The 26,963-nt window shown below is 40.9% G+C and overlaps 1 protein-coding gene across 3 annotated transcripts; it reads right to left on the reverse strand.

Annotated features, from left to right (window-relative positions):
• Window positions 1–217: 217 nt before the first annotated feature.
• PAXIP1 (PAX interacting protein 1) lies at window positions 218–26,694 on the reverse strand. 3 transcript variants are annotated; one of them, XR_014517421.1, is made up of 21 exons: window positions 26,046–26,304; window positions 23,954–24,088; window positions 22,856–22,899; window positions 21,627–21,690; window positions 21,403–21,516; window positions 19,436–20,056; window positions 17,441–18,191; window positions 16,404–16,498; window positions 15,856–15,951; window positions 14,900–15,037; window positions 13,819–13,940; window positions 12,749–12,933; window positions 12,243–12,286; window positions 11,478–11,545; window positions 10,415–10,517; window positions 8,917–9,085; window positions 7,350–8,067; window positions 5,540–7,181; window positions 5,373–5,448; window positions 3,489–3,549; window positions 218–1,915 (listed from the first exon to the last, which is right to left on the reverse strand). XR_014517421.1 is itself a non-coding variant. In XM_083466684.1 (21 exons), the coding sequence occupies exons 1-21, from the start codon at window positions 26,136–26,138 to the stop codon at window positions 1,900–1,902; spliced, it is 3,231 nt and encodes a 1,076-aa protein (XP_083322810.1). In that variant the 5' UTR covers window positions 26,139–26,694; the 3' UTR covers window positions 218–1,899. The 3 variants fall into 3 exon arrangements, 2 of the variants coding, with proteins under 2 accessions (XP_083322810.1, XP_083322811.1); XM_083466684.1 differs by having other exon boundaries at window positions 5,540–5,674; window positions 7,967–8,067; window positions 26,046–26,694; XM_083466685.1 differs by having other exon boundaries at window positions 218–1,911; window positions 3,485–3,549; window positions 5,540–5,674; window positions 7,967–8,067.
• Between the last annotated feature and the right edge of the window lie 269 nt (window positions 26,695–26,963).

Raw genomic sequence — 26,963 nt, forward strand, 5'->3', positions numbered from 1 at the left:
TTTAGGAATTCCAAGTGGTGGACGTTTTGACTACCTGCTTCCCCACCCTGATTCCTGAAATGTAAAGGCCTGAGTTCTGAATACATTTCACCTACCTGATGACCATTTTACAGTGATCATTTTACTATTTCTTAAACCGAGTGAGAAAGGTGGGTTCCTACCAGATGTTTAGCACTGAACAGGTTCACATGCTTTTTGAATCTGAAAAATGACATGGTTTTATGCAGTGTTCCAAAACTCTTTTATAAGAATAAACATACATAAAATATTCAGTGTAGCAATTATACAGAACATAAATGTGGAAAATGTTTTACAGGCAAGAAATATGACACAGATGCTGCAGAAGAGGCAACCATCACTGAAAGCCACATGGAAAGCATGTTCATTTTAAGGACAGCAGGTATTTCCATATGCTTTTCCTATAAATCATTTCCAATGCCCTTGATGGTGGACCTGCTGTACTTTCTGTTCTGGCTGTGCTATTTTCCAGTGTGAGCACACAAGTACAAACACCTTCAAAAGTTATGGTGCCAATGACGTCTAAAGAAGGTACGCTGATCTAGTTGCCAAGTTACGAACAAAGAGATGTTGGCTAAAGTATGTACTTTCTATACCTTGCAAAAATGTAGGTGTGTGAGAAAAGATCAACTAACTTCCGCTAACATTTAGTGCAGTGGCTTCAAAGTGCATTGCAAGTCTGTCAGTAGTGTTCCGTGTCCCACCTGCCATGTTTTAAACATTAAACCATCAGAATTTATACCTGCAGCTGCTCCACATGAATCATGCGGGTTTTTTTTGTCATATATGGCCCTTCATTTTCAGAAACACAAATGCACAAAACATGGCATGCTGTCAGGTGAGACAAATGCTAATTATTTCAACCTATATAAATTAAAGAATTCTGTAGTAACTACCAAACCCAAATTATTGAAATCCTCAAAATCACTGAATGGAGATTTGTTAGTGGATCCATAGATAATCCATGGAAGGAATTGTACTTTAAAAGAATCTTTGGGAACTGGCTGCACCTTACCAGACATTGTTCTTGCTGAAACAGTAGTTTGATACTAGTTTTTAAATAACATATACTCAATTTATAATTAGTTCCATTATGTACAATATAATTTTGCAAATGTAATTCACCTTGAGTGAGTTTAGTTCTGTGAATTCATTTTTTGCATATTTATTTCATTAAAAATCATTTCATGAAAATTATAACAGCAGATATGAATGAGTTCAACCTAACTTCAGTAGAAATACACAAAACATTAACAATAAATTCTGCTTAAAATACTTGGTTTTTAATATTAAAACATATCTTGTAAAATAAAGGGAAGTTTATCTTACAGCATTTGAAAGAATGATTTAGAGTAATTTACTCTTACCATAGTGCCATAATTGCACAATATTTAAAAGAAGAGGAAAGGAGCCACTACGAAATCTTAAAGAAACATCATTTAAAAGTATATTTATACAAAAACCAGGATATTAGTAATATAAAAGAAACAGAGCTTAATAAAATAAAATACAAAATACTTTATTTCCATAATTTACATACCACAAGCCCTTTCTCTTTACATTCCAATTTTGTGTTGTTAAGTACCAACAGTTGTGACAACTAAAAAAAATTAGGAAAACTAATTTGTGATATAAAAAGTAACCTCTCTCTAGTATAATACAAAGAACATAGTTAATTATGTTTTAATAATACAATGCTGCACATCTTAAACAGATGCAATTAACGTTTGCTCTCCTGCCTCAAACTGCTCATTGGCCTTCAGCAAAACAAGGGAGGAAGGGGACAAGAACTCCAGAAGTGCCAACTGATCCACAGGCTGAAAAAGCTGGAAGGAAGAAGGATTCAAGGAGTCTACAGCAATAAGGCATTTTCACTTCCAGTCAAGTGAATTTATATGTACACTTGGGTTAAGGAAAAAGCTATGCTGAAATGTGCAGATTGCCATAATCGGTTTTTTGGTACAAGAAAAGGATAACATAAGGAGAGAGAGAATCTGTTTCTTAAGCCCAATGCATCAAACATGGTTTTACAACTTTCTAAGGTAAATATGCACTCAACAACAAAACACTGTGATGTGTATTTTTCAGGCTATACTTTGATTAGAATATATGTGTTTCAACATTTAATTCAAATGTTACCATATTTTTCGCTCTATAGGGCGCACTTTTTCCCCTTCAAAAATGAAGGGGAAATGTGTGTGCGTCCTATGGAGGGAAGACGCCATAGCCCCGCGACCCTCTCCTGGCTGGAGAGGTGACGTGCGGCTATTGAGGCTCCTGCCATAGCCGCGCGTCATCTCTCCAGCCGGGAGAGGGTCGCGGGGTGCTTCTTTAGCCCCGCGCGCGCTCTTCCGGCTGGAGAGGTGACGCACGGCTTTAGAGGCTCCTGCCATAGCCGCGCGTCACCTCTCCAGCCGGGAGAGTGCGCGCGGGGCTAAAGCAGCCCCCCGCGACCCTCTCCCGGCTGGAGAGGTGACGCACGGCTTTAGAGGCTCCTGCCATAGCCGCGCGTCACCTCTCCAGCCGGGAGAGTGCGCGCGGGGCTAAAGCAGCCCCCCGCGACCCTCTCCCGGCTGGAGAGGTGACGCACGGCTTTAGAGGCTCCTGCCATAGCCGCGCGTCACCTCTCCAGCTGGTAGAGCGCGCGGAGGGCTAAAGCAGCCCCCAGCGACCCTCTCCCAGCTGGAGAGGTGACGCGCGGCTATGGCAGGAGCCTCTCCGCTGCGCCTTTCTGCTGCTCCCTGACCTGCTCTTTGGGGCTGGTGGTGGGCTTTCCCCTGCCAGCCCCAAAGAGCAGGTCGAAAGGAACCTGAAGCCTGGAGAGCGAGAGGGGTCAGTGCACACCGACCCCTCTCGCTCTCCAGGCTTCCAAGGTAGCCGCCTGAACACACCTTAAACAGCACCTTGTTTTAGAGCGGGAAAACAAGAGGGGGAAAGTTCTCCCCCTCTCTGTGCAGCGCCTCCTGCCGCTTCACTGAAGGGGCACTGGGCAGAGGGGGAGAATTTTTTTTCTTGTTCTCCCCCCTCTAAAACAAAGTGCGTCCTATTGTCCGGTGCGTCCTATGGTGCAAAAAATACAGTAATTCCTTTTCTTTTAGAGACAGCATATTTTAGAATAAATCATTAAGACATTATTAAAGGGATAGTCACAACAAAAGATTAAAGCATGTGCCCTGAATTTCAGGGAATCCTAGCAAACAATTCTAACTTCCTGTAAAAACCAGTAAGTATTTTTGCAAACACAGGTGAAAACTATTAACCTGCACTTCAATGAGCCTGTGAGAGCAAAGAGGGAATAAAACATGCCGTGGTAAAAGGTGATACCAGCTTACCTGAATTCCAATTATCTACATTCATTCATTAGTTAGAAACTCTTTAGATGGCTAATAAATTATGTGAACTTTGCCAGCTGTTCCCTTTAAGGGAGACCAGAAAACACAATCTTATTTTATATAGCATATGAAGGATATGATTCATAATCCAGTGTCTGAGTAAGAACGCCAGTCAAAACAAACTCTGCATTGTGAACATCTGGAAATACAGGAGGGGGGGAAAATAAAACTTAATCAAGACATCCATGGTAAATTAATTGCAACTACTGATCTTTTAACGTTTATGTTTTGACTAAAAGGACTTGAATTGAGGAGTTGCTAGTTGAAAGTAAGAAAGACGGAGGCAGCACTTATTCAAGGTAACTATGAAGCTGGCACTGTGTGTGTCCTTAAAACATTAGTGTTCAAGGAGACTGACATTCTGATTAAGAGGCATTGTGCCTAAGGGATACTTGGCAGTTGGGTGCCAGGAACAAACCTGTGCCAGACACATTTGCAGCTGGTGAGCTGGACAAGTCATGGAAGTGGCCACTCATAAGCTGAGCTAGTGCCATCTTCAATGTAAAGCTATAAATACACCACGGGTGTACATTGGCTCTGTGTGCAGCCTGAATAACAATGCGATTTGAGGTGATTCAAGGTTGTCTTTCATATTATTGAGTTGGACTGTGTTGTTAACAGGCATGCCGAGGTGGATCACAGCAAGTTGCCAGCCTTCCAAGTAGCACTGTGGTCCTAGTCATTCCATTAAGTTATCTGTTATGTCACACAGACACCGCTTTTATTTTCTCAGAAGTGTAACTAAAGCTCACTGGGGAGCTTGCAGGTGAAAGGGTATCTTTTATGCTGACAGAGAGGTCTGGATTTCAATCCCTTTGATTATTTCCTAGTACACTTCATTCAGGTAGAGGGACATTCAAATAAATAAGCAGAACTTTTCTTCATATAAAGGTAAAGTATAAGCAGTTAAGACTACTGAGGTTGCCTGCTTCCACGAGCGCTGACTTGCCCCCCCCCCATTGCGGGGCACATCATGTGAAGCGTCCCACCCCCACCTAGTGCACAAGTGCTCACTCACTGAGTTGAGACACACAGGTATCCCGCCGGTGCTGGCACTTGTGTGCCGGGTGGAGAATGGGGAACGCAGAGCTGGGTTCTGCTCTCAGCCTTCTCCCCCCAGCGCAACATTGGCAGGGAGGAGGCAGAGCGGGCCACAGGATTTGGGGGGAGCCCAGCCCCCCCTTGAAAAATTGGGGGGATGAAGACTCCTCAGGCTCCACCACTTGGTGTGCCTGCTTCTAAAAAATAAAATAAATTTAAGAGTCCTGTGGACAAAGAAGCCTGAATGGATCTTCCTGAAGTTCACAGTCTTAATACACTCTGGTAGGTTTCCTTTCCCTGCAAATTTCACCAGCAAGTGAAAAGGGGGGAGAAATACAGCTCCCTTTTTAGATTCTCCATTACAGTGGAACCTCGGGTTGCGGACGTAATCTGTGATGGAGGCATGTCCGCAACCCTCAGCATTCATAACCTGCAGTGCTGCGTCTGCGCGTTACACAATTTGGCGCTTCTGCGCAATGGGCAAAACCTAGAAGTAACCCTTTCCAGTACTTCCGGGTTTCCCGCAGTCCGCAACCTGAAAACACGTAACCCAAAGCATTTGTAACCCGAGGTACCACTGTACAGAGCACTGGATTTAACAGCACCAAATCAAATAATGAATCACAATGGAATGAAACTTTCAAGGGTCTTCCATTTTGATTCATGCTGATCCTGTTTGACAGATCCTGTTTCACCTCCAACATTTTGCATTGGCATTTATCTGAACCTGATACCCCTAGCAAAAGGTGTTTTCTTCTAATACTATGCAAAAGCCCATTGTATGTATAAAATCTCCCACAAGCCCACACATCCAGGATTTGATATATAACCAAACTATTAGACTAGGGTACATTTCTTTCCTTCAAGTGCTGGTGCCATGTTGCATTGTTAAACATTGTTATAAGTATAAAGAACACATACCTATGCCTCTGGCAAAATATTCTCGACATAAGTGAAGATCATTTTCGCAAGAAATCAGAATAATCTCTGATAAACTCTGTATTAAAAAATAGTGAAACTGAGTCAGCTCAAATGGACATATTTTCTAAGCAGAAAGATGTTAGAAAATCAATCAAGATCACACTCACTTTGTTTTGCTTGTGTTCCATGAGCTTTCGGAAAGAAGGCTGTTTGTTCAATACCTTTCCTCCTGCACATTCCACAATAGATTTCATAGTGGAAAGGCTTGGGCAAATTCCAGGTGTAATATAGAAGTACTTTCCCTAAAATCAAAACATTTATGAAACACAAAACACATTGTATGTCTGCATTTATGCCACTGACTACTATGTCACAGAGCAAGGTACCAGTGTGTTCTGTCCACTTCCTGTTAATTAGGATTCCATTTTTTGGTATATCAACTTCTCACCCTCTCCTGCCTCTTCTCTAATGTTATCATTTCCCCCCCTAAAGCTGATGTTCGCCATGGATACCTTGCTAATTTCTTCTACAAGGGAGGAAGAAGGTTCTGACTTGCTATTTCTACAAGATCTCAAGGCAGCCCCACCCCATAGTTTTTATACACTGTACTCAAGTAGAAGAAGACTTAGAAGTAGAAGTGGGTGAGTGGGGAGACAAGAATGTTACAATAATTAAAAGCATGTTTGAATTATGAATAAATAAATGCAGTTTGATACAAGCAAAATAAGACTGTGTTTACAGAGGAACCTACAGCAAGTTCTTACTTTACCACCTGCTTCCTAATGTTTGCTTAAAATAGAAAGTACTCAGCTATCTTATCAATAACGTAAAGAGAGGCATCAATAAACAGAAGAATTACCAAGTTTCAGTGGATCTTGCAGTTATAATTTTTAAAAAAGGAAGAGAATCAGCCTTTCTCTGGATTCCCTACACGACATGGCTGACAGATTATTTCTGTTCTACAAGGACAGTCATTCATTAAATGGAATGTTTTAAAATTACAGATGGAAAAGCATTAAAATGATCAGGCATAAATACTCTCCATTATTTGTAAAGAGTTAATGCATGAAGGGATGACTTTTGGCAATTTCATAATTTGAAATATTACTTTTAAATTATGAATGTCAAACCTTAGTTGCCATTCTCAAAATGATGTTTCAAAGGGTAACAAAGAGGCGAGCTTTAGACCATAATTACAAAATTATGGATTTATGAGCTGAATAGGAAAGGCTTGATAATCACTTGTACATAGGAAAACAGAAAAATCTAAAAGAACTGTCAAGATTCTGAACTAGAGGAGAAAGATAACCAACAGCTAAATATCAAGAAATAGTGGTCTTGAAAAGGACTGAGAAGCAGGAATAAAACCAAAGGTTTGGGAGATTTGAGAAAACTAAAAGAAGAAAAGAGAAGTGGATAGTTGCCGGTATCAAAGATTATGTAAGTTCCAAAAGGACACAGAGTCAAAACCAGATTGCAAAGAATTGCATAAAGAAGAAAGATAGATATCAGGATAGAACAATGTCTTGGGAACTGCAGAAAGGGGTGGAGGCGACATGGATAAGCTCCCATTTCTTCCCCTACCAAAGCCAATAAAAAATAAAAAATGTTAAGTTCCAGGACAGTGAGGAACTAGCTGAAGTGACAAGTATAACAAACAATGCTGGTGCAGACACCACATGTGCTGGGAGTTTTATAAATTACATAAAGTTGCCTTTTCCCTTGAGTACAGTGGTACCTCGCAAGACGAAAAACGTGCAAGACGAAAGAGTTTTCCGTTTTTTGAGTCGTTCCGCAAGATGAATTTCCCTATGGGCTTGCTTCACAAGACGAAACGTCTTGCGAGTTCGTTTCCTTTTTCTTAAAGCCGCTAAGCCGTTAATAGCCGCTAAGCCGCTAATAGCCGTGCTTCGCAAGATGAAAAAACTGCAAGACGAAGAGCCTCGCGGAACGGATTAATTTCGTCTTGCGAGGCACCACTGTATCATTTTTTAGACTGTAAGCCTGCAGGCAGGGACTGTCTTATTTTAATTGATTGTATGTAAGCTACTCTGGGAGACTTTTTGGCTGAACAGAGGGGTACTAAGGCTCTAAATAAATAGTAATATAACAAGTCATTTACAGGCCAAGTACTTCTCAAAGACAATCAGTCAATTCAGAAAACCTGCCAAATTATGGCGAAGGAAGAATTATGCTGACTTTTGCACTGATAAACCAGTTTGTAATTGGCTAGCAAACCATATTCCAAAGTCATGATTTGAATTGGGTTTGCAAATCATGGGGGCAGTTAACAGTGATCATTCTGTTTGCAGACACTGCTATAAGCAAACTTACAAAGCAGATGGGAAATGAAAGCACATGCATGATTCTAAATTATGATTATGTTTGGAAGCTACAACCAGGCTGTTGGTGTGATGCCTCAGTGGAATCCAGTCTACAACATTTAGTTATACTGAACTACTTATATTTCAAAATAAAAGCTACAAGTGGTTGCAAATACTTTTTTTCTAGGCTAGCATACATGATGGTAACACTCATGTCTAAACACTTGGTTCAAATAATCTGGATTTAGCGCTTTTTAAAAACTGATGTACCTTGAAGAGCGGTGTCTCCTGTGCTTTCTTTAGAGATTCTTCTAAGCTGAAACAGAAAAGAACTTCAGCTTCTGCATCCCTGAGTATGTAGTTTTGCTCTTCTAAAATGGAGGAAAAATATAACTGTAACTATTCATAACACAAAAAGATGCAAGCATCTACTACTGAGAAAATAAATTGTTATAAAAATAATAATAATTATTTATGAATTTATAGACTATCATATCAGATACTACTACTTTAGTTTGGGCATTTAGATTCAGTTGCCCCACTGTAAGTTCCATCAATAAGGAAGATGCCAATGAGGCAGCTAGCGATTGTCTTCTTTTAAAAATCAATAGCTTAATTTTAAGAACTGCTTGGGACCCTTAAATTAAACAGCACAACTCAATATAAGAAGCTGGAGTTAAGTACTTGCTTTAATTTTATATTTGTTAAAAAATTTAACACTTGAAAATTGCTGAGTGAAGAGGAACTACTTTTAAAACCACCGAAAATTTAGAAAAAGAAATCACTCATTAAAAATGGCACTAGAGATGTTAAAGATCTACATGCATAGCCATAAAGGTGGATGTTGGGAGCCGCCCAAAGTGGCTGAGGCAACCCAGTCAGATGGGTGGCATAATAAATTAACAATTGTAATAATAATAATAATAATAATAATAATAATAATAATAATAATATTTTGTAAAATATTAAGCACTGCTTTGTAAACTGTACCTACAAGTAAAATACAGTACACAGAGCTGGGGGGCATTAGCCCTCTTACCTGACTCACTCCCCTGGTCACAGGGGAAACTTCTATTTCAACATTTTTTGATTTGATTGTTTTAGTGTTGTCCCCCTGCTTAACAGCAAGAAGGGCACTATTTTGTGCATGCTTCGTTTTTGTGTTTTAAAGGAGAGACTCTTTATATCACTTATACTGAAAAACTTTAAGAATTACTTACCTATAAACTTCTGGCCCTTGAAACACTCTTCCAACCATTCTGGGGTTACTATATGCTTTACAACTGAAATAGCTGTAAGGAATTTTACAGTACGTGTCACTTTACTCGCTATTAAGTGAGTGCATTTCTGGGCAGATTCTGCTACTTCACCTCCAAGAATGTAGAGTTTCTGAAAATTTTATTTTAAAAAAAGGTTAAAGCCTCCAGCCACATCATAATAGTTCAATCAAACTAAAAGCAAGATAAACTAAGCCTAGTTCACACAAGCATACACATAATTACCATACATCTGATGACCAGTAACTAAGCACATGAACCAGCTCCACTGAAAAACAATGTAAGGCAGCCTTTCTCAACCTTGTGTGTTGTCTTGTGTGTTGACTACAACTCTCATCATAGCTAGCCAGCATGGGCACTGGTCAGGGATGGTGGGAGCTATAGTTCAGGAACATCTGGGGACCCAAGATTGAGAAAGCCTGCTGTAAGGTGATAAAACCTATGTCTGTGATGCCACACCTCTGATGTCTTTTATGCTTTTACATTAGCAGGCACTGCAACAAACATAATTGTGTGAAACTACCCCTAGAGAACAGAGACGCAGGTGGCGCTGTGGGTTAAACCACAGAGCCTAGGACTTGCCGATCAGAAGGTCGGCGGTTTGAATCCCCGCGATGGAGTGAGCTTGCGTTGCTCGGTACCTGATCCTGCCAACCTAGCAGTTCGAAAGCACGTCAAAGTGCAAGTAGATCAATAGGTACCGCTCTGGCGGGAAGGTAAACGGCGTTTCCGTGCGCTGCTCTGGTTCACCAGAAGCGGCTTAGTCATGCTGGCCACATGACCTGGAAGCTGTACGCCGGCTCCCTTGGCCAATAAAGCGAGATGAGCGCTGCAACCCCAGAGTTGGCCACGACTGGACCTAATGGTCAGGGGTCCCTTTACCTTTACCCCTAGATATACCATATAGTCTAGCAACCAGAAGTCAAAGAAGAGTCCTGTTAAATTAGACCAAAGAACCAGATAGGCCAAACAATTGTCAAATTTTGGGGGCCTCTTGATAGATTTGCAAAGTAAATAAATTGCCATGGGCACCATACAAACACCAAGACTAAACACACACCGCAACCTGTTTTATGAGTTACAACAGAACACTACTTTCAAGCCTAACTTCAGCATGAGGGGGTGAGGGGAGGAAACCCTGTGGGTGCCAGAAGAGGTCTCTACAGACACATGTACCCCTCATTAGCAACCCCTGAGATAGGCCTTTGGTCTGATCCCGTAGGCTCTTATGATGATTTAGGTTTCTGTACAAGACTATATAGTAGATCTAAAAGAGCTTTCATACATGCATGTTTTGTTGCAGCAACTGGTAACCTGCTTGCATGAATGGGCCACCAGAGGTATAGAATCACAAGACAAACGTTTTAGATTATTTTGCAGGGCTTTCAGTAGAGAAAAATGTTACAAAAGTGTTTGTTCTGTTAAGACAGAGGAAAGTCACCTTGATGTACTGATGCACCTGGGAAGGCTCAAATCCCGTGAAGAGCACCACTGGTGTCAATTCTGATGTCACGTTTTTATTAGGAGTTGGCAAGTCTTCAATTCTACAAATACAAAATACTGTTAATACAAAACATGGTATTTTTGGATTTAAAATTCCAACACAATTTTGATATACTGTTTTCATGATTAATATCTAAATGTAGAGAAGGTCCATGAAGTGTGTAGAAACACACCATATGCAACTTTTGTTTGAATTTGGCTGGTGCAGCCATCTTTTGTAGAATATTTCATTTCTGAAGCGCCTACGTATGGCATTATTTCAAGGCTCATGTTTTCTTACATACTTTGACTTAGTTTGCACCCTCCCTCCTCCCTCCAAACTGTTCACTTTCCAAAGGACAAGTGTCTCTCTAAATAATCATCAGCAGAATGATAATATAGAGCAGGGCTGGGGAACGTTTTTCAGGCCATGAAGGGGCCCTCATAGGGGACCTTCAGAGATCAACATGCTAGTGTTGAATGGGCCAGAGGCAAAAGTGGGTGGAGCAACAGGTGCAACTCTTACCTTTGCAAACTACACACAAAGGTCCAGCCCAAAGGTTTCTACACACACACAGTACAAATTTCTCAATCTTCCATCAATGCAAACAAGAGACCTCATCATAGTTCAAGAGCGCATTCCACCCAGGCAAAAGAACACAAGGAAGGTGCAAAGCACGGTTGAGAACTAGGAAGGCAATATAGCCTGTTGTTGGTTAGTCGTTTAGTCGTGTCCGACTCTTTGTGACCCCATGGACCAGAGCACGCCAGGCACTTCTATAACCTAGTCAGTGTTTCTCAAACTTGGGTCCTCAGCCGTTGTAGTCCAACAACTGCTGGGAACACAAGTTTGAGAAACGCTGAGAGAGTCCTGAGACAGAGGGGCTCAAAATGCTGCATTCGTCCCCTAGGATTGCAGTTTGCCACTCCAGACAGAGAGGTTTCCAGAAGTTTTAGCAGTTTTGATAATTTTATTTAATAGACTAAGAATGTGACACATTGGAGAATGGCCACTCTCTCACCTTGGCCGCTTGCTTGACGGTTGAATTACCGATTCATTTTGCTTTGGTTTTAGTGGTAATCTCACACCCTACAACAAATATAGAAATATATAAGCGCGTGCGCACACACACACACAAAACACACACACACTTCCCCTCTAATAATTATTTACTATTTCACAGCAAAATCTTTTAGTCATAGCAACTAAAATAAAAACAGATTTAGCATACTTAATGCCTCAGCATAGGAGCCTAGATGCAGTTTAAAATGTCTATTTTGGGGAAAGGTTCAGATAATATTTTAATTAGTTTGTGTATGTGCACACTGTGCAACCTTATATGCTTCATCAGTCATCAAATAATTGTATTAGAAATTGTCAACAGAAAGCAGTATCAAAACTGAAGGTTGTTCAAGACACAGCCTGGTGTCAACGCCACACTAAACTATAGTTTAGCACAGCCCCAAATGTATGTACTCCCACCACCCTGATGCAGCCATAAGAACTTCACTTGTCACTCTTGTCAAAGTTGTATTGCTAATACGCCTCTGCAAAAATCCAAACACGTTCAAAGATCATTTAAATAGCAATTCATATTCTTAAAATTGGATTCTTTATTCTTATATTATGTAAACTGCCCTGGAATCAATTTTAAACAAAGGACAGCATAAGTGTATCTTAAACAAATGGATATTTTAAGCATTTATATTCCTTTGTCCAAACAGATTTATGATGTTCCCACTGAAACAGCAGTTAAAGTAAATAAATTATTAGCAAATCCACATACCATTAGAAGTTCTGACGATACTTTTAGTGGAACTCTCCAAGCATCTGGGAACAGTGAACAGGAAAGAACAAGTTTTGACATGAGGACATATATTTTCTTTACATTCCAACACACTAATTCAGTGCATACAGTCTTTTCATGCTAATTACACACACATATCTGACAAGTATGCATGGAACATACCCCAAAAGTGGCGCAGTTCACATTAGGAAAGTAAATATGTACTACCCTTTATTTCATGTGTTGCTTCCAGTTTTGCACAAACATTCTAGCAGTGCAATCCTAAAAGTCTTTAAAGGGAATGAATGTCATTTCCTATGGGGCCTCCTTCTGAGTAAACCTTGCTTAGTTAGAACAGTAAATCAGAAACCCAAGCAACAGCCATACTGACATGTCCCAAGCCATGCAAAGTTCGTAGGTCTGAGCAACATATATATTCATTCATATATTTCTTCACTGCAGAAAACTAACATTTGCTATGGTGTATGTCTGGCAACTCTTCTTACCCAGAAGGTTTAAAACCAGATGTTGATTAGGAGCAAGTGGTTCTTGAAGATTGAATACTGTGTATCGATTGTGCTGTATTTGCCGCAGTGCTTCAAAATTTCCAAGTAATATATCACAGAGCCATTGCGCATTCACACATGGTATCCTCCACTCTTTGGCTTTCTCATACTTTAAACCAGTTGGCCTTGTTACGGAGGGAAAAGAGACACAAATGATACTAAACATCTTATTTATTTTCATTTATGAATCGCTTCCCATGAGGCATCCCAAGCCATTTACAATAAAAACTTGTATAAAATAATTGCATAAATAAAAATTTAAAACAATTGCACATATAAAACCAATTTATGAAACTATTATATATATATATATATGTTTAAAACAAAAGATACCAATCGGGATAATTTTTTTAGAATGTAATAACTTCTCTTTTTATTTTATAATTTTATACTCACTAATATTTTCACAAATTGTAACAATATTATTTATATATCATGGTGACTTGCAATCTCGATCACACGCAGTCTGTAGTCCGCTGGCAGTAGGAGTACAATATGGGCATGTCTTTAAGTTAACATCTTACATTAAAAACCTGACAGTACCAAATTATCGAAGGCTTTTCACCAAAGCCAGACTAAATGTCTTTCCTTCTGCAGTGTTGGATGGCAGGTTGAGAGGAGTTCCCTACCAGGACAGACTTTGCTCCTGTGCTCAAGATATCATTTCCATAAACATATTTTGTTGCACTGTGCAAAATATGAGCAAGTCAGGGCTGAACTGATATTACCCTTGCTGGTACTTTTCCCAGGAAAATCAGAGGCTCACTATGCCAGGTTCCTATTGGAAGACCGGACAAATGCTAGAACATTAGCAGTGGCCAAGTTTTTGTCGGTGGTTGCAAGAACCAATGATCCCTATATTCTGAACGAAATGCTTGTTTAACCTGGAGGTAGGCTGTATGAATTGGGTATTGCTTTGTAACGATTTGTTGGGTCTCTGGACCATAATAAAGGTTGATGATGATATATCATGGTTAATAAAAAAATCAAAATAAATATAAGCCACTTACTCTTTACAGATGAGAACTGTGTTGCTGCGACAAAGATACCCTGTGTACTTTGCACCTGAGAGGTAGGCCATCAGCTTGAGATCATCTCTGTCACTATCAACAAAACCTGTCACTGAGATTATCTGGAATAGAAGATGATTCATCCATCAGAAATATGAGTAAACAGAAATTTCAAATAAATGCTATCAGAAAAAGTTGTAAATCTCTCTTGGTCATTTGTAGTATGTGTCTCCTTGCCCATCTTTCAATGCCTACCAAAAGTGTCCTATTCTTTAAGTACATATTATGGGTAACCTTTTCTTCCCAAGTCTTCAGTTAATTTGAAGTATGCTATGAAACAGTAACTCTTCTCATTCTCAAAATGTGGACACGTAACTGCAGCCAGACGTTTTTCTATTTATCTAAATCTTTTCGTACTGCCTTTTAGCCCCAAAAGATTCCAAGGTTCATTTCGTGGAATTATTAATAGATGTAGGAAGATTCAAGGTGTAAGCAACCCTTGACAGAAAAGGTCCAAACCAAACATTCGAATATGAAGTGGTAAAATCTTCAGGCAGTCACTTTATGACAGGGGTTCATAATCTATGCCCCTCCAGATATTGTTGGACTTCCAAATCTCAGTCATGGTCAGTATGGCCAAAGGTCAGGAATGTTAAGAGGGGCCCCTGTTCTCCATTCTTGCTTTATGATATCATTTTCATAAATTGAACCATTTGCCTAACTCTCAATGTGATAACCAAATTTACCATCGAACAGAAAACCCTTCATAATGCAGTAATCCTCACATAAAAAGGAGTAACAAACAAACAAACCAGTTCCACACCTGAGATTTAAAGATAACTTAAATTGCACAGCAAGGAAATATATCCCATTTACATAAAGATATTTAGGTGCAGTACAAAAAAATCCTGAATTCAATCATGTAATTTTATTAATTCCAATTAGAGTTCTAAAATATTCTCAGAGACAGGACGTTACATATTTGCTCATTTTTATATCTTCCGACATTAAAAGCTGCTTGAAGTAAAAGAAATAATAGCAACAGCACCTTCCAAGCAAAATGCTAGAGTTAATTTCTTACATGCTGTGAACATGGTTTCCCTCCTGGTGGAAATGCTACAGGAAAATGAAGAGCTCGGTGAGGTGGTACCATTTTCTTCTTTTTTAGCACAGAGTTCAACCAGTGTGCTGTGATACATCTCTTCCTTTCTCTCAAAGCCTGCAACACAAATGCAAAACATTGTCACTGTACATATAAATTTTAGTAGGTATGTATGAAAATATTTAAAATATATATATGTTGCTGCTTTAGGTTTATAAAGCTTTTAGCCACCCACTTTCAAACAAAAATGAGGTTGGTATGGGATACAGATGAACCAAAGTCCTCAGACTGCAGTGAGTGCCATCTCTGATACAGGCCCACCAATCCTTAGGTTAGTCACTCTCAACTGTAGGGAGCATACAACTACCACAATCTACAGAACCACCACCAAAAGATACAATATATATTTATTTCTTGTATTCTGTCTCTTACCTATTCAAGCCCCCCCCCTCTCCACACACACACACACACACAGAGAGAGAGAGAGAGAGAGAGAGAGAGAGAGAGAGAGAGAAAGCGCCCTCTAACCCCATCTCCAATTCTTCACAATTGCCTCCTGGGCCTCAGAACAAAGGTGGTGACGGAGCAGATGGGAAGCCCCAAGTCATAGCATGAGTACTCGTTTGGCTGCCAAACAGCTATAACAGCAGGGGAATACCTAGGAGGAATGGTCTACTCAGGAGGAGGGAGAAGACCTAGCTACAGGCCATGACTGCACAGAGAATCTTACGTTATTGCTGTTTGAAACTATATGCATAAAATTGTATTTTACAGTTTTAAGTTGCCTTGAGGTTACTAGCAGCAAAAGACTGGGAGAACATAAATTATGTATCACCTTTGTAATAAATTGTTCCTGAACTATTATATCATTCAATGTAAGGAAATAAACAGCTCTTACAAACATAGGTAAGTACATTTGTGCCATTTGGTCTTACCTGAGCATACATATTACTAAGCTGACTTTCACAGAGAAGATGTGTACACCGGTTTGTGAATGTGGGATCTACTGTACCGCCATTTGCTTGGATTATCTAGAAAAATAAAAACTAGACACACTTAAAAGGTTTGTTAATCAAACAACACTTATTGAATTTTTTTGCCATGTTACATATGTGCCATAGTTTAAAACCTGTGAAGGTAATACAGGCTCTTATCACTGTATTTTGCACAAAACCTAACTGGTAAGCTTGTTACTTGAGAGTAATGGGAAATTTTGGCAGATGGACCTCTGATAAACAGAAAACAAAGAAAGGCAGAAATTATGTTTGAAGCTAGTAATAGTAAAAATCAGTTAAAAGGAGAACAAAGAAGATGAAGTTTTGTGTGCTTTGTTGGTAACATACATATTATAGACATGGAATATAATCTGGTAAGTCAAAAATAAAACAATTTGTTGCTTTTTAAATATACCTATTTTTGTTTAAGAAACTGAAAAACTAATGCACAAAACTGAAAAATATTAACAAACAGAATAAATAATTACCCTTTTCCATGTTGCCAGTAATTGTTTATCAGACATCTGCTCAGGATAATCAGCAATTGCAAAGACACAACCCAACAGAAAATAGTCTTCTGGAACTAGAAGAGTAATAAAAATTAAATTAATACAAAATACTCTAGCATATTTTCTCTTATTTAATGGGCTACCATTAATAGTAAAAAGGTCTTCATTTACTGCTATACTCATCTCTTCAAAGATTGAAACTTGCTATAGCTCACAGAACATAAGCACACCTGCAAGGTCCTCCACTTCCCAGCAAACTTTAGATTGGTGTTGGAAAGCAAGTGGCTGAATTTAAAGGGTGTTCTGCAGATGCAGAAACAGTTCTGTGAACTGGAGTTGCATTGTGCACACATCACCTCAGGGACTGTGCATGGGTTATTCCCTCTGCCCATTACCGTACATACAAAAGTGAAGAAGCACCGCGCAGAGACAGCCCTTCACTAGTATTTGGATGCATTGTGAAAAATGCTTAGTAGACTGTAAACAATGAGAGCACTGGTGGATCTAATAAAAATAGGCCATGAGTTCATTCCAACAAGCTCTATACTTGAGCATGTCCACTGAAATGGAGGACTGACAATGGCCCCATAACACATGTAAATTATCAAATACAAAAAAGTCTTGGAAAATGTTTGAACTAGAAGAATCTCCTACGTGAAAGTTTGTAGCTGAAACTATTTTTTGGCCATGGCACCGTGCTGAGAAACTCACTTCCAGATGTGGTTTGTTCTACCTTACTCTACTCTTGGTTTTCAAGCTGTCAACAAAGATGGTTCGCAATCAGATCACCATTGGTATTTTGTTTGGAGAATTGCTTGCTCTGATCTCAGCTGCTCTTTTACTGCTTGTCTGATGTTTTATATCATCACTCTTACAGTTTTAACATGAACCTTTTAATTAGATTTGTAAGACACATTGTAGACCCACTGGGTCAGAAAGGGGGCGAGGAGTGTTCTACTATTTAAATAAGTGTAATTAAAGCCTCAGCTAACATACACGAGAACAGAATTACTAACTTTCTATGGATGGATCATGCCCAAAGAGCTGCTGCTGCTGCTGCTGCTGCAACTGTTGCTGCTGAGCATGCTGTGATGGCTGAACTGGAACCTGATGCTGCAATGTCTGAGAAGTCTGGGTCAAGAGTTGAGCTGCTTGATTTTGCATTTGCTGTTGTTGTTGCTGCTGCTGCTGCATTCGTTGCAAATGTTGCTGCTGTAGTTGCTGCTGCTGTAACTGTTGTTGAAGGTTTTGCTGCTGTAGTTGCAGCTGCTGTTGCTGTAGCTGCTGTTGCTGTAGCTGATGCAACTGCTGTTGCAAGGCATGCTGCTGCTGAAATTGCAACTGTTGTTGAGGACGATGTACTTGCTGCTGAGAATGTATCTGTTGTGTAGAAAACTGTAACTGCTGCTGTGAGAATTGGTGTTGATGAACTTGCTGTTGCACAAACTGATGAGGCTGCTGAGAGAAAGACTGTTGAGTAATCTGAGGCTGCTGTGGCTGCTGCTGTTGCTGCAACTGCACAATTTGTTGGGATGGAAGATGCAAGAGAGGGAGGTGCTGCTGCTGCTGTTGCTGTTGTTGCTGCTGCTGCTGCTGCTGCTGCTGTTGCTGCTGTGACTGCTGAGGTGGATGCTGCTGCTGGTGTAGTAAGTGTGTCTCTGGAGTCAATTTAACTTGACTAAGCAACACAGCATTTGAATGTCCCTGCTGGCTATGGTTTACTTGCTGCTCCAAAGTTTTTGTAGGAGCAGAAAGTGATTGCAAGATCTAGAAAACAAAAGGATGCATGTAAACTTTCCTTCAAAACATTTCACTGAAAACAGAAAAGCATAAATCAAATCTGAAAACTTTCTGATGCATTCAACTAAAACTATACTTTATTAGAAGTCTAATTAATAGAGGAAAGCATTTAGTTATTCCACAAAACAGTTATTTTGAATACAAATTAACAGAAAGTTTATATTCATTGGCAAATGGGAGAATTTTCAAGAGGTCCCAATGTACAGATCGCACAGAGGTAGGTAAATGTTGTAGGAAGTGTGATATAAAACATGCAACACAGCATTATGCTTCTACACTTCGCACATTAAGAGAAAGGCTAGCATAATTAAAAAGAAATATACAGTAAAAATTCTCTGTGCTCATTTTTCTCTTCAAGTAGTTTCTTCTATTTCTGAAGTTGAGATGAGCATTGGTACTTATGCAGCCAAATGATACTATCCACACCTAAGAGATGTATCAGAAGGCTAAGGCAGGCAACCAAATGTAAAGAAATACAATTTTTTAAAGGAAAAAACCCCGAAGGGAACCCCTCAAATAGTAATCATGGAATGATAAGTTACCATGGGGAAAATATTTACTGATCTAAAGAACACTTTCAAATTGCATATGAATTATGTATTTGCTCCTCATTTCCACAGCACAGTATCTGATTTGCTCACTTGCACAATTAAGAACATGTTTTCACATTTTCTATCATCTATTTCTTTTTAATTTAGAAGACTTCTGCATGTTGCAGGCCTTGGTAAAGTAAAAGGGCAAGTGGCTCGGCACACGTACAAGCATAGGATAAAATATGAAAAGACTATGCCCAACTACACTAAAGGATTCAAAAATCACCGGAAAGAAAATTTAACTCATATACAGTGGTACCTTGGTTTAAGAACAGCTGAGTTTATGAACAACTTGAATTAAGAACGCTGCAAACCCGTAAGTAGGTGTATTGGTTTGTGAACTTTGCCTTGGAAGCAAAACATGTTCCGCTTCCTGTTGCGTGTGTTCCATTTGTAAGTTTGTAAGCCAAGTTACCACTGTAATCAATGTACTAAAACTTCTGTAATTGTTTGAGTGCAACACAGCATTTCTATAGTGCTTTCTGGCACTAAAACCACTTCACATGCGTTATCTAGTTGTAATCCTTACAACAATTCTCTTTGTATTTTATAGTATCAAAGTCATAAAAGCTATTCACTTCCAAACATTTTTTTTAACTTGTACTTTAAGATACTTACATGCGCAACATTTGATGGTCTATTAACCTGCTGAATATCAGCATTATTGGTAATATTTCTTAATGTCCGTACTGCAGGACTCCATGCAGCCATCATTTCGGGACGTCCAGAACTTTGAGGACTTTGTACTGAAGCCATTATATTACTTCTCATCTCAGAGGACAAAATATTGCCTGGGACAGGTGGGACATTGGCACACAAATTTATCAATCCAGAATCCTTGCCTGAAGGCAATCTGCGCTTTGCTGTATTCTGTGGAACTTCAGCAGGTGTCCAGTTCAAATTTCTTTCATGCTTTTCAGGAGACGAATCTGATGAATCATCAAACATCAGTTCTCCTTTCGTTTTATCAGCATCAATAGATTTAGGTGAAAAAGCTCGATCACCCAAAGGTGAGCCTTCTCGAGAAGATGCTGGACTTGACAACTTTTCATCTGTGCTGGCTTCATTTTGAGAATCCTGATCTTCATTTTCCTCCTCTTCTTCCTCTTCCTCATATATAATTAATCGTGGATGATAGGAAGCCTCATCTTTTTTAGTTTTATCAGATACAGAATCCAAAACCCAGTCAGGTGTCACAATTTTAATGTTTTCTCTTTTACAGGCGCATTCATATTTCTCCTGAGAAGAACAAAAACATTCCAATTATGAGTCAATTTAGCTTTTAGATAGTGTTAGTTTTGTAAACACTCGTTTTGATTATATTGGTTTACATCAGCTCAACAAGTTACATTCGTGGTTACTAATAATAAATAAAATTATAAACTCTTTCTAAGATTATAAACTCCTTAAAAACTTAGTTACTCAGTCCTCTAAAATGTAAGTGGACAACCTGCAACCCTCAGACTAATTTCAAAAACCCTCTGAAACCTATCAATCTGACCTCTGACAAGAGTGATCTCTTCCTTTTCTTGCAGCCTGCTGGGCAACAAGGGAGAGAAAGAAAGAAAAAGGCAAAGAGAAAAATTGGCAAAAAGAGATAAGCATTTTAAATACAAAAAAAGTTATAATGGTGCCAACATCCTATTTTTAGGTACTTTAATGACCAGGCAGTCCTGATGTGGGGAAGTTTTAACTACCACAGCAATTCTTGTGTAATACAGGCTGAAAAAGTATTGATACAGTACTTGAGAACACTGAAGGGCTTTCCAGCCAAATAAATGCAACTTGGAGACTTAAATAGCAGGAATAAATCAACCTTTTATTTAAGCACTAGTCTGGCAGCCATTCACAGCAAGGAATTTCGTGCACATAAGCACATAGAGGTGAGTGGAGTGGTGAGTGTTCCTTCCCTGCACCCAGCAGAACAGGCTGCTATGCAAGGGGTACACCGACTTCTGATCCCAGAAAAAACATGGCTACTGATTTCTATTACAAGGTAGTAACTTTTGCAGGCTGGTTTACAAGGCTGGAATAAACTGAGGTTCATGTGATATAAGCAAAAAACTAAAGCTGTCTTGGTTCTACATCCATATTTAACTGTAATACTCAAAATAATTTGCTGCCTGATGCAAGATCTTTATAATTTGCTCACCATTTTACCTTTCTGAATATTTAGTGCAAATTGGCTATCCCACTGTAACCGCAGATCATTTATAAAATTAAATACTGGGTTATTTTTCACAAAATAAAAAATAAATAGGCGATCCCAGTCTAACTTCCTTCCACTGTGAAAATTAATTAGCAATTTACTGCTACTTTCCATTCTATATTTTAATCTTTTACCAAAACACAAATGAACCAGTACTTCATGAACATGAATGCCAATTTTCTTTGATTTCATCAAAAGCTTTCTGAAATGAAAAGCTTAAAAATCACTCCCAGCTACAGATTGAACGGATCCCTCCAAAAAAATGTAAAAGGTTGACAAGGGAAGCTTTTTTTGTATAAATCATGCTGATTCTATATCTCAGAAAGTCAAAGTAACATTAAAATGGGAAAACATGTCCACATAATAAAACTCTTACCCCTTTTGGCTCAGGCACAATCAAATGAGTGCATTTTTTATTGAGGCTCAGCCGGCAATCTCCACCATAAAACGTAATCAAAGCCCACAGTGTACTTCGGTCTTCAGTGGAAACCTATCAGAAAAGGTAAAAAAAATTACCACTAGATATTTAGGGGAAAGCACTTTCTGACACATCATTTGGCTATCAGTACAAACATACAACTATGTGGATAAACATCTTACCTGAGACAGACAAGCAGCAACTCCAAAAAAGATCTGACAGGATTCTGGGGAGAAACCATTTACTCTGACAAAATTAAGTCAAGGATATAATATAAATGAGATGTAAAGTGAATAACTGGTGCAAGTTTACCAAAAGCTTCTCAAATAGCTAAGAAAAATCTTATGAATACTTCTAAAAGTATTTTATTCTGTGAACTGCCCTGAGACCTCCAGGTATAGGGCGGTATATAAATTCTAATAATAACAATACAGGTAATAATAATAGGTTGTTTCCTAATCTTCAACTTGGGTCTCACCAATTCAGGTTAGAGTCACACATCAACCACAAAAATAAATGGGTGGTCCAAACATATCACTTAATAGTTTAATACTATGCATGTTTATCTGGAGGTTTGTCCTCCTGAGTTCCCTAATACTTTACTCCCTGGTACATGTTTATAGCCTTTGCCTCTAACTTTCTAACCTACTACACTGTAACTGAACATACCTAAGTGCTGTCTGTGCACATGTGAGTCCAGGTACATACTTGTAACAGTCCGTTCTCATGTTGTTGCGCTCCAGACCTCTCACAGAGGACGCACATGAAAAAGGGCCTCAGGTGGTGATTGCAGTGTCTGAGGCAGTTCATATGGGGAGAGACGGTCCTTAAGGTATTGCAGTCCTAAGCCACAAGGCTTAATAGGTTAAAACCAGGACTTTTAACTGGGCCCAGAAACTAACCGGCAGTCAGTGCAGCTGGACCAGGATTGGTATGATATGCTCAAACCATCTTGCGCTGGTGAGCAACTTGGCCGCAGAATTCTGCACCTGTTGAAGTTTCCAAACCGTCTTCAGAGGCAGCCCAACGTATTATGTGTTGCATTAATCTAACCTAAAGGTTACCAGAGCATAGATGACAGAGGTTAAGCTATTGCTGTCCAGAAAGAGGCACATAGCTGGACCACCAGCGAGAGCTGATGGAAGGCACTCCACACCACTGAGGCCACCTGAGCCTCAAGTGACAGCAATGGTACCTGTAAACTGTGTACCCACTTCTTCAGAGAGAGAGTGTAACCCTATCAAGAGCAGGCAACCTCCCATCCATCCAGTCAAGGCAACCATCCACTAACACTGCCTCAGTCATATAAAGAATTAATCCTCTAGAGCAGCTGCTGTGCTAGCCAATATTCTGCTGGTATTAAGTTTTGAATAAGCATAACACATGTTAACATTTTAACGAAAAAGGATACGGCAGAAGAACTCCACATCGAACCGACAAAGTCACCCAAGAAGGCTAAAAACAGGTGAAAATAATGCATGTAGTGAGTTGCCAATAGACAATGCACATTACATCCCATAAATATCTGTCTATTTAACAAATATGTACCAAATTTAAATTAACCAATCAGCTATTTAACATCTACTGACAGGAACACAGGAACTTGCCTTATAGCGCCCTGGTTCCGCACAGCATAGGAAGCCAAACTAAGCTTACTGAGACCGTGCAGGCTGGAGAGGTGCTCACTGTCACTTTGCTCTTCCCCAGTAGTTTTTACTTGTGTGCTGAACTAAGTCAAGGTATGGTGTAGCATGTCTTCAAAGCCGGCTTATGGTTATTGAGGAGACAGGTTTATTACAAGCCCAGGTTTGGACAATGTACTACTAAACCAAACCTTGGCCTAACACAGCACAGTGCAGAAGTAAAAAAAAATATCAGGGAGGAGCACAGCAGCTGCGAGCCACTCTCTGTAAGACATAGTTTGGCTTATCACATTGTGGAAACAAGGTCACTAAGTCAACATTGGTTCACTCTATTCTATCTTGTCTATATTACACTACAATGGCAGTGGCTGTGTTTCAGAGAGAAGGCTTCCCCATTCCTAACTGGAGAGGAACAGAACCTGGAACATTCTGTATGCAAATTATGTGATCTATCACTGAGCTGTGACCACTCCCTTGTTATTAGCATTCCCAAGCACTGCATAAGAATCATGCAAACTTTTACAAGTTCATGGTGATGTATATTTTTATGTTATTTTATATATAAAGCAATATGTTTCCCTTGCCAGCCAGATAATTGTTGGCAGCAATCTTGCTAGCATTATTCCATTTTGAGGGTGAGAGGGAGTGTGCTGAATTAATATATAGTACTCTCATCATAAGCACACTTACAGTAAAATGGATCGCAACATTCACATTTCAGGTTCTGGATACAGTGTTTCCCACAGATAGTACACTTTTTTTGCACTCAAGTGCTGATTCTAAGATATGAATAACCCTGAAGGTCCTGCACTATAATTAGGTTTACTGTAGTTAAAACTATCGATTCTAATGTTGTAGGTACTCACTTTTACTACTGGAAGATCAAAGACTTCACGAGATTCACCAACTTCTGGATTGTCTCCATCTTCTGAAATGATGTGTGATGCCAGAGCATTGTAAGAAACCTCCTTCGCCTTGCCATCTTTCAAAAGCTGAATAACCTACAAAACAAGAGGGCTTTTGGTTTTCACTTTCAGGAAAATGCAGATGTTAGACACTATTGAAGCCAAGTGTTTTTCCCTAGAGGCTTGTTTACATTAAAGCCAGATCTTTCCCCAGATAAGCACTCCTTGTGCGGAGCTAAACTGCAACACACAACCATGGGACTCTGAGCTACTCACCCTGGTCTCCTATCATGTCCAGCTCTTACTGTGGCAATACAAGCAGGCACAAATAGGCACATTATAGGCTATTGCAGTGGGAAGTGAAATGCAAGGTGATGCAAATGTTTCTTTTCATTGCATTTTCCAAATCAGAATTATTGCATGAAAGGAATCTGAATTCTAAATTCACTTTTGTTTGCTATTCCATTTCATTGTTTTGATGCTGTTGTTGCAGGCTTACCACTGATTGTGGATTGGGTATGCAAGATTTCCAGAAGCAGTGTGAAAATCTAAGTATAATGCATTTGCTCACATCTTTATCATATAGGATGATACATATATAGAGGTTTACACCAGAGAAAGGTGACAGAAATGGAGGCCAGGGTGCACAGAGGAAGGATGTTTATTTCAGTTGCATGTACTTAAGATTAGTTGGAACAGGGTATGTAGGCTTGGTAGCCGAGCTAAAGATTTTGCAGAAAATGTGTTTTAAGAATAGGTTTGAAGGAAGAGAGGCAGTGTAACCAAGGTGTTCTGAGAGACATTTTCAGTCAGAAGGGCAGTTATTTGAAGGTGCAAGGGACTTCTGGATGGCTGGGATGGAGCTGGATGAACAAAACTCACAAGCAGTGATGATGTCAGCACAGGAGAGAATGAAACAAGGCACTAAAAGCAAGACCCAAGAAGCAAGACACAGAGGGTATTGAAAATAAAGGATGAGAACCTTGTTCAGGATCCAGAAACTGATATGGGTGTGTATGAATTTAAGAAAAGCTACCAAAACAATGAGAGTGAAGATAAAGATGAATTATTTTGCCTACAAGGCTGGAGAGGGATAGGATCAAGGGACAAAATGGCAAGAGATGTCAATAACCAGGAGGATATTGTTAATGGGTCTTGTGCCTTGCCTCAAGACAGCTGTGAACACTCTGATGCAGTCAGGGCCAGCTAATTAAGAAGAAAAGCTTTCCTGTTGTCTGTACCACTCCAGGCTGATATTTAATGTTCCCCACACACAGCCTTGGATGCAGAAAACTACCACTTCAGGGGAAAGGATACAGCCTAGCCCTCTCCCTGCGAACCCTTTTTTTAATTCAGGTGTAAGTTTACACGCAGGAACCCGCGCCTCTCTCTCCCCTGCAGCCGGACTACCGTCGGGAAAAGCTTCCCTACACGGTTAGGTGCCATTTACTCGAACTGGCCCTCCTTCCGCTTTCCCTCGAATTTATAAAACTGAGCTCCTCGGAGAAAGAAGGGGACGCCTGCCAGGTGAAGAGGAGGAGAGCGGGCGGAGAAAACCGAGGACGGGGCCTAGTCCTGGCCGCGTCCCCAACTCAGGCCGAAAAAGAGGAGAGCGCGAGTTTGCGCCAGGAGGGAGGGGACGCAGGGCAGGTCCCCCACTCCGGGGAAGCCGTGAGGGGAGGGAAAGAGCCTCCTCTGCCGCCTCCCTAGTCAGTCAAGTCAGCCAGTCAGGCAACAGAGGCCGCCGTAAGGCCTGCCCGGCTCCAAGAGGCGCGCGGGACGGCGAGACACCGGCAACAGAAATACTGTAAGAAGGTGGGGGAGGGAAGGAGGCGGCCGTTGGGAGCCGTTAACGGCCGCCAAGGCGCGCGGGGGAGGGGGGGTTCGAACGCGCCCCACAAATCCCCCCTCCCTTCCCGAGAGGCCGCGCGCTCAAAAAACCGGCGCGAGCCGCTGTCAGCGCGTGGCCCGCATCGTCTTACGGGGGTGGGGGGCATTTGAGGCGGACGGGGCGACGGGGCGCGCGTGAGGGGAGCCCGTCCGAGCAACGCACCTCGGCGCCTATGTCTCCCACGGCGAAGAACTTGACATCTTTGAACATCTCCTCGGGAACCTTCAGCTCCCGCTCTTCGGCTTCTTTCGCCATGGATGGTCCCTCCCGGCTGGGCGGCTTTTGAGAAAGGGCGGGGAGAGCGGCCGCCTCGGGTCCTGGGCCGAGGCTCCCCTCGCGAAGCCCCGGGTCTCCCTCGCCCTTCCCCCCTCCCAGGCAGCGGCGGCCGCCGAACCGCGGGATCAGGGCGCGCGCGCGCTGAGGAACGAACCATCTCCCTCCGGCAGGGCGGGGGGGAGGGACGGGTGAGGAAAGCAGCAACGCGGAGGGAGGGAGCGCGGGGTGCTCCGTCGGCCCCCGCCGCTCGCAACCTGCCGTCAGCTTAGCGGGGAGCCCGCGCGGACAGAAAGTCTGAACCGTCTTTGAAGACTGAGGGGGGGAGGGGGTTGAGGGAGAGCCGCGCTCCCCCTCGCTAGTGGGAATAATGGACTCTTCTGGATTCCGCCCACCAACAAAGCAATCGGCAGTCAGGGAGCAAGCCCGGGCTGCTGCAGTCCCCGCCTCTTTCCGCCCTTAGCTCCGCCCCTCGCCTTTTGCTGTCTTGCGCCGCGAAAGGAGCTTCCGCTGCCTTGTGGCTCGCGGCGGCCTAGTTCGCTCCTCCTGTCTGGTCCTTATTAAAACAAACACCCACGCTAATTTCACCCGCTCTGTTGTAATGACCCTGCAATTGGGTCTCTATCCCATAAAGCAGGGATGTGAGTAAATAAGGATCTACTTGGTAGATCTGGCTAATTTCATTTCTTTTTAAAATTATTTTTATTTGATAAACAAAACAATTAATGCATAATAATTCCCCACCCTTCCACCTCCCTAGCCCTCAGTTGTACAGCTGCAAAATTTAATAATAATAATAATAATAAT

The sequence above is a fragment of the Podarcis liolepis genome (assembly GCF_965112155.1).
Source record: "Podarcis liolepis genome assembly, chromosome: 12".
Classification (NCBI taxonomy): Eukaryota; Metazoa; Chordata; class Lepidosauria; order Squamata; family Lacertidae; genus Podarcis; species Podarcis liolepis.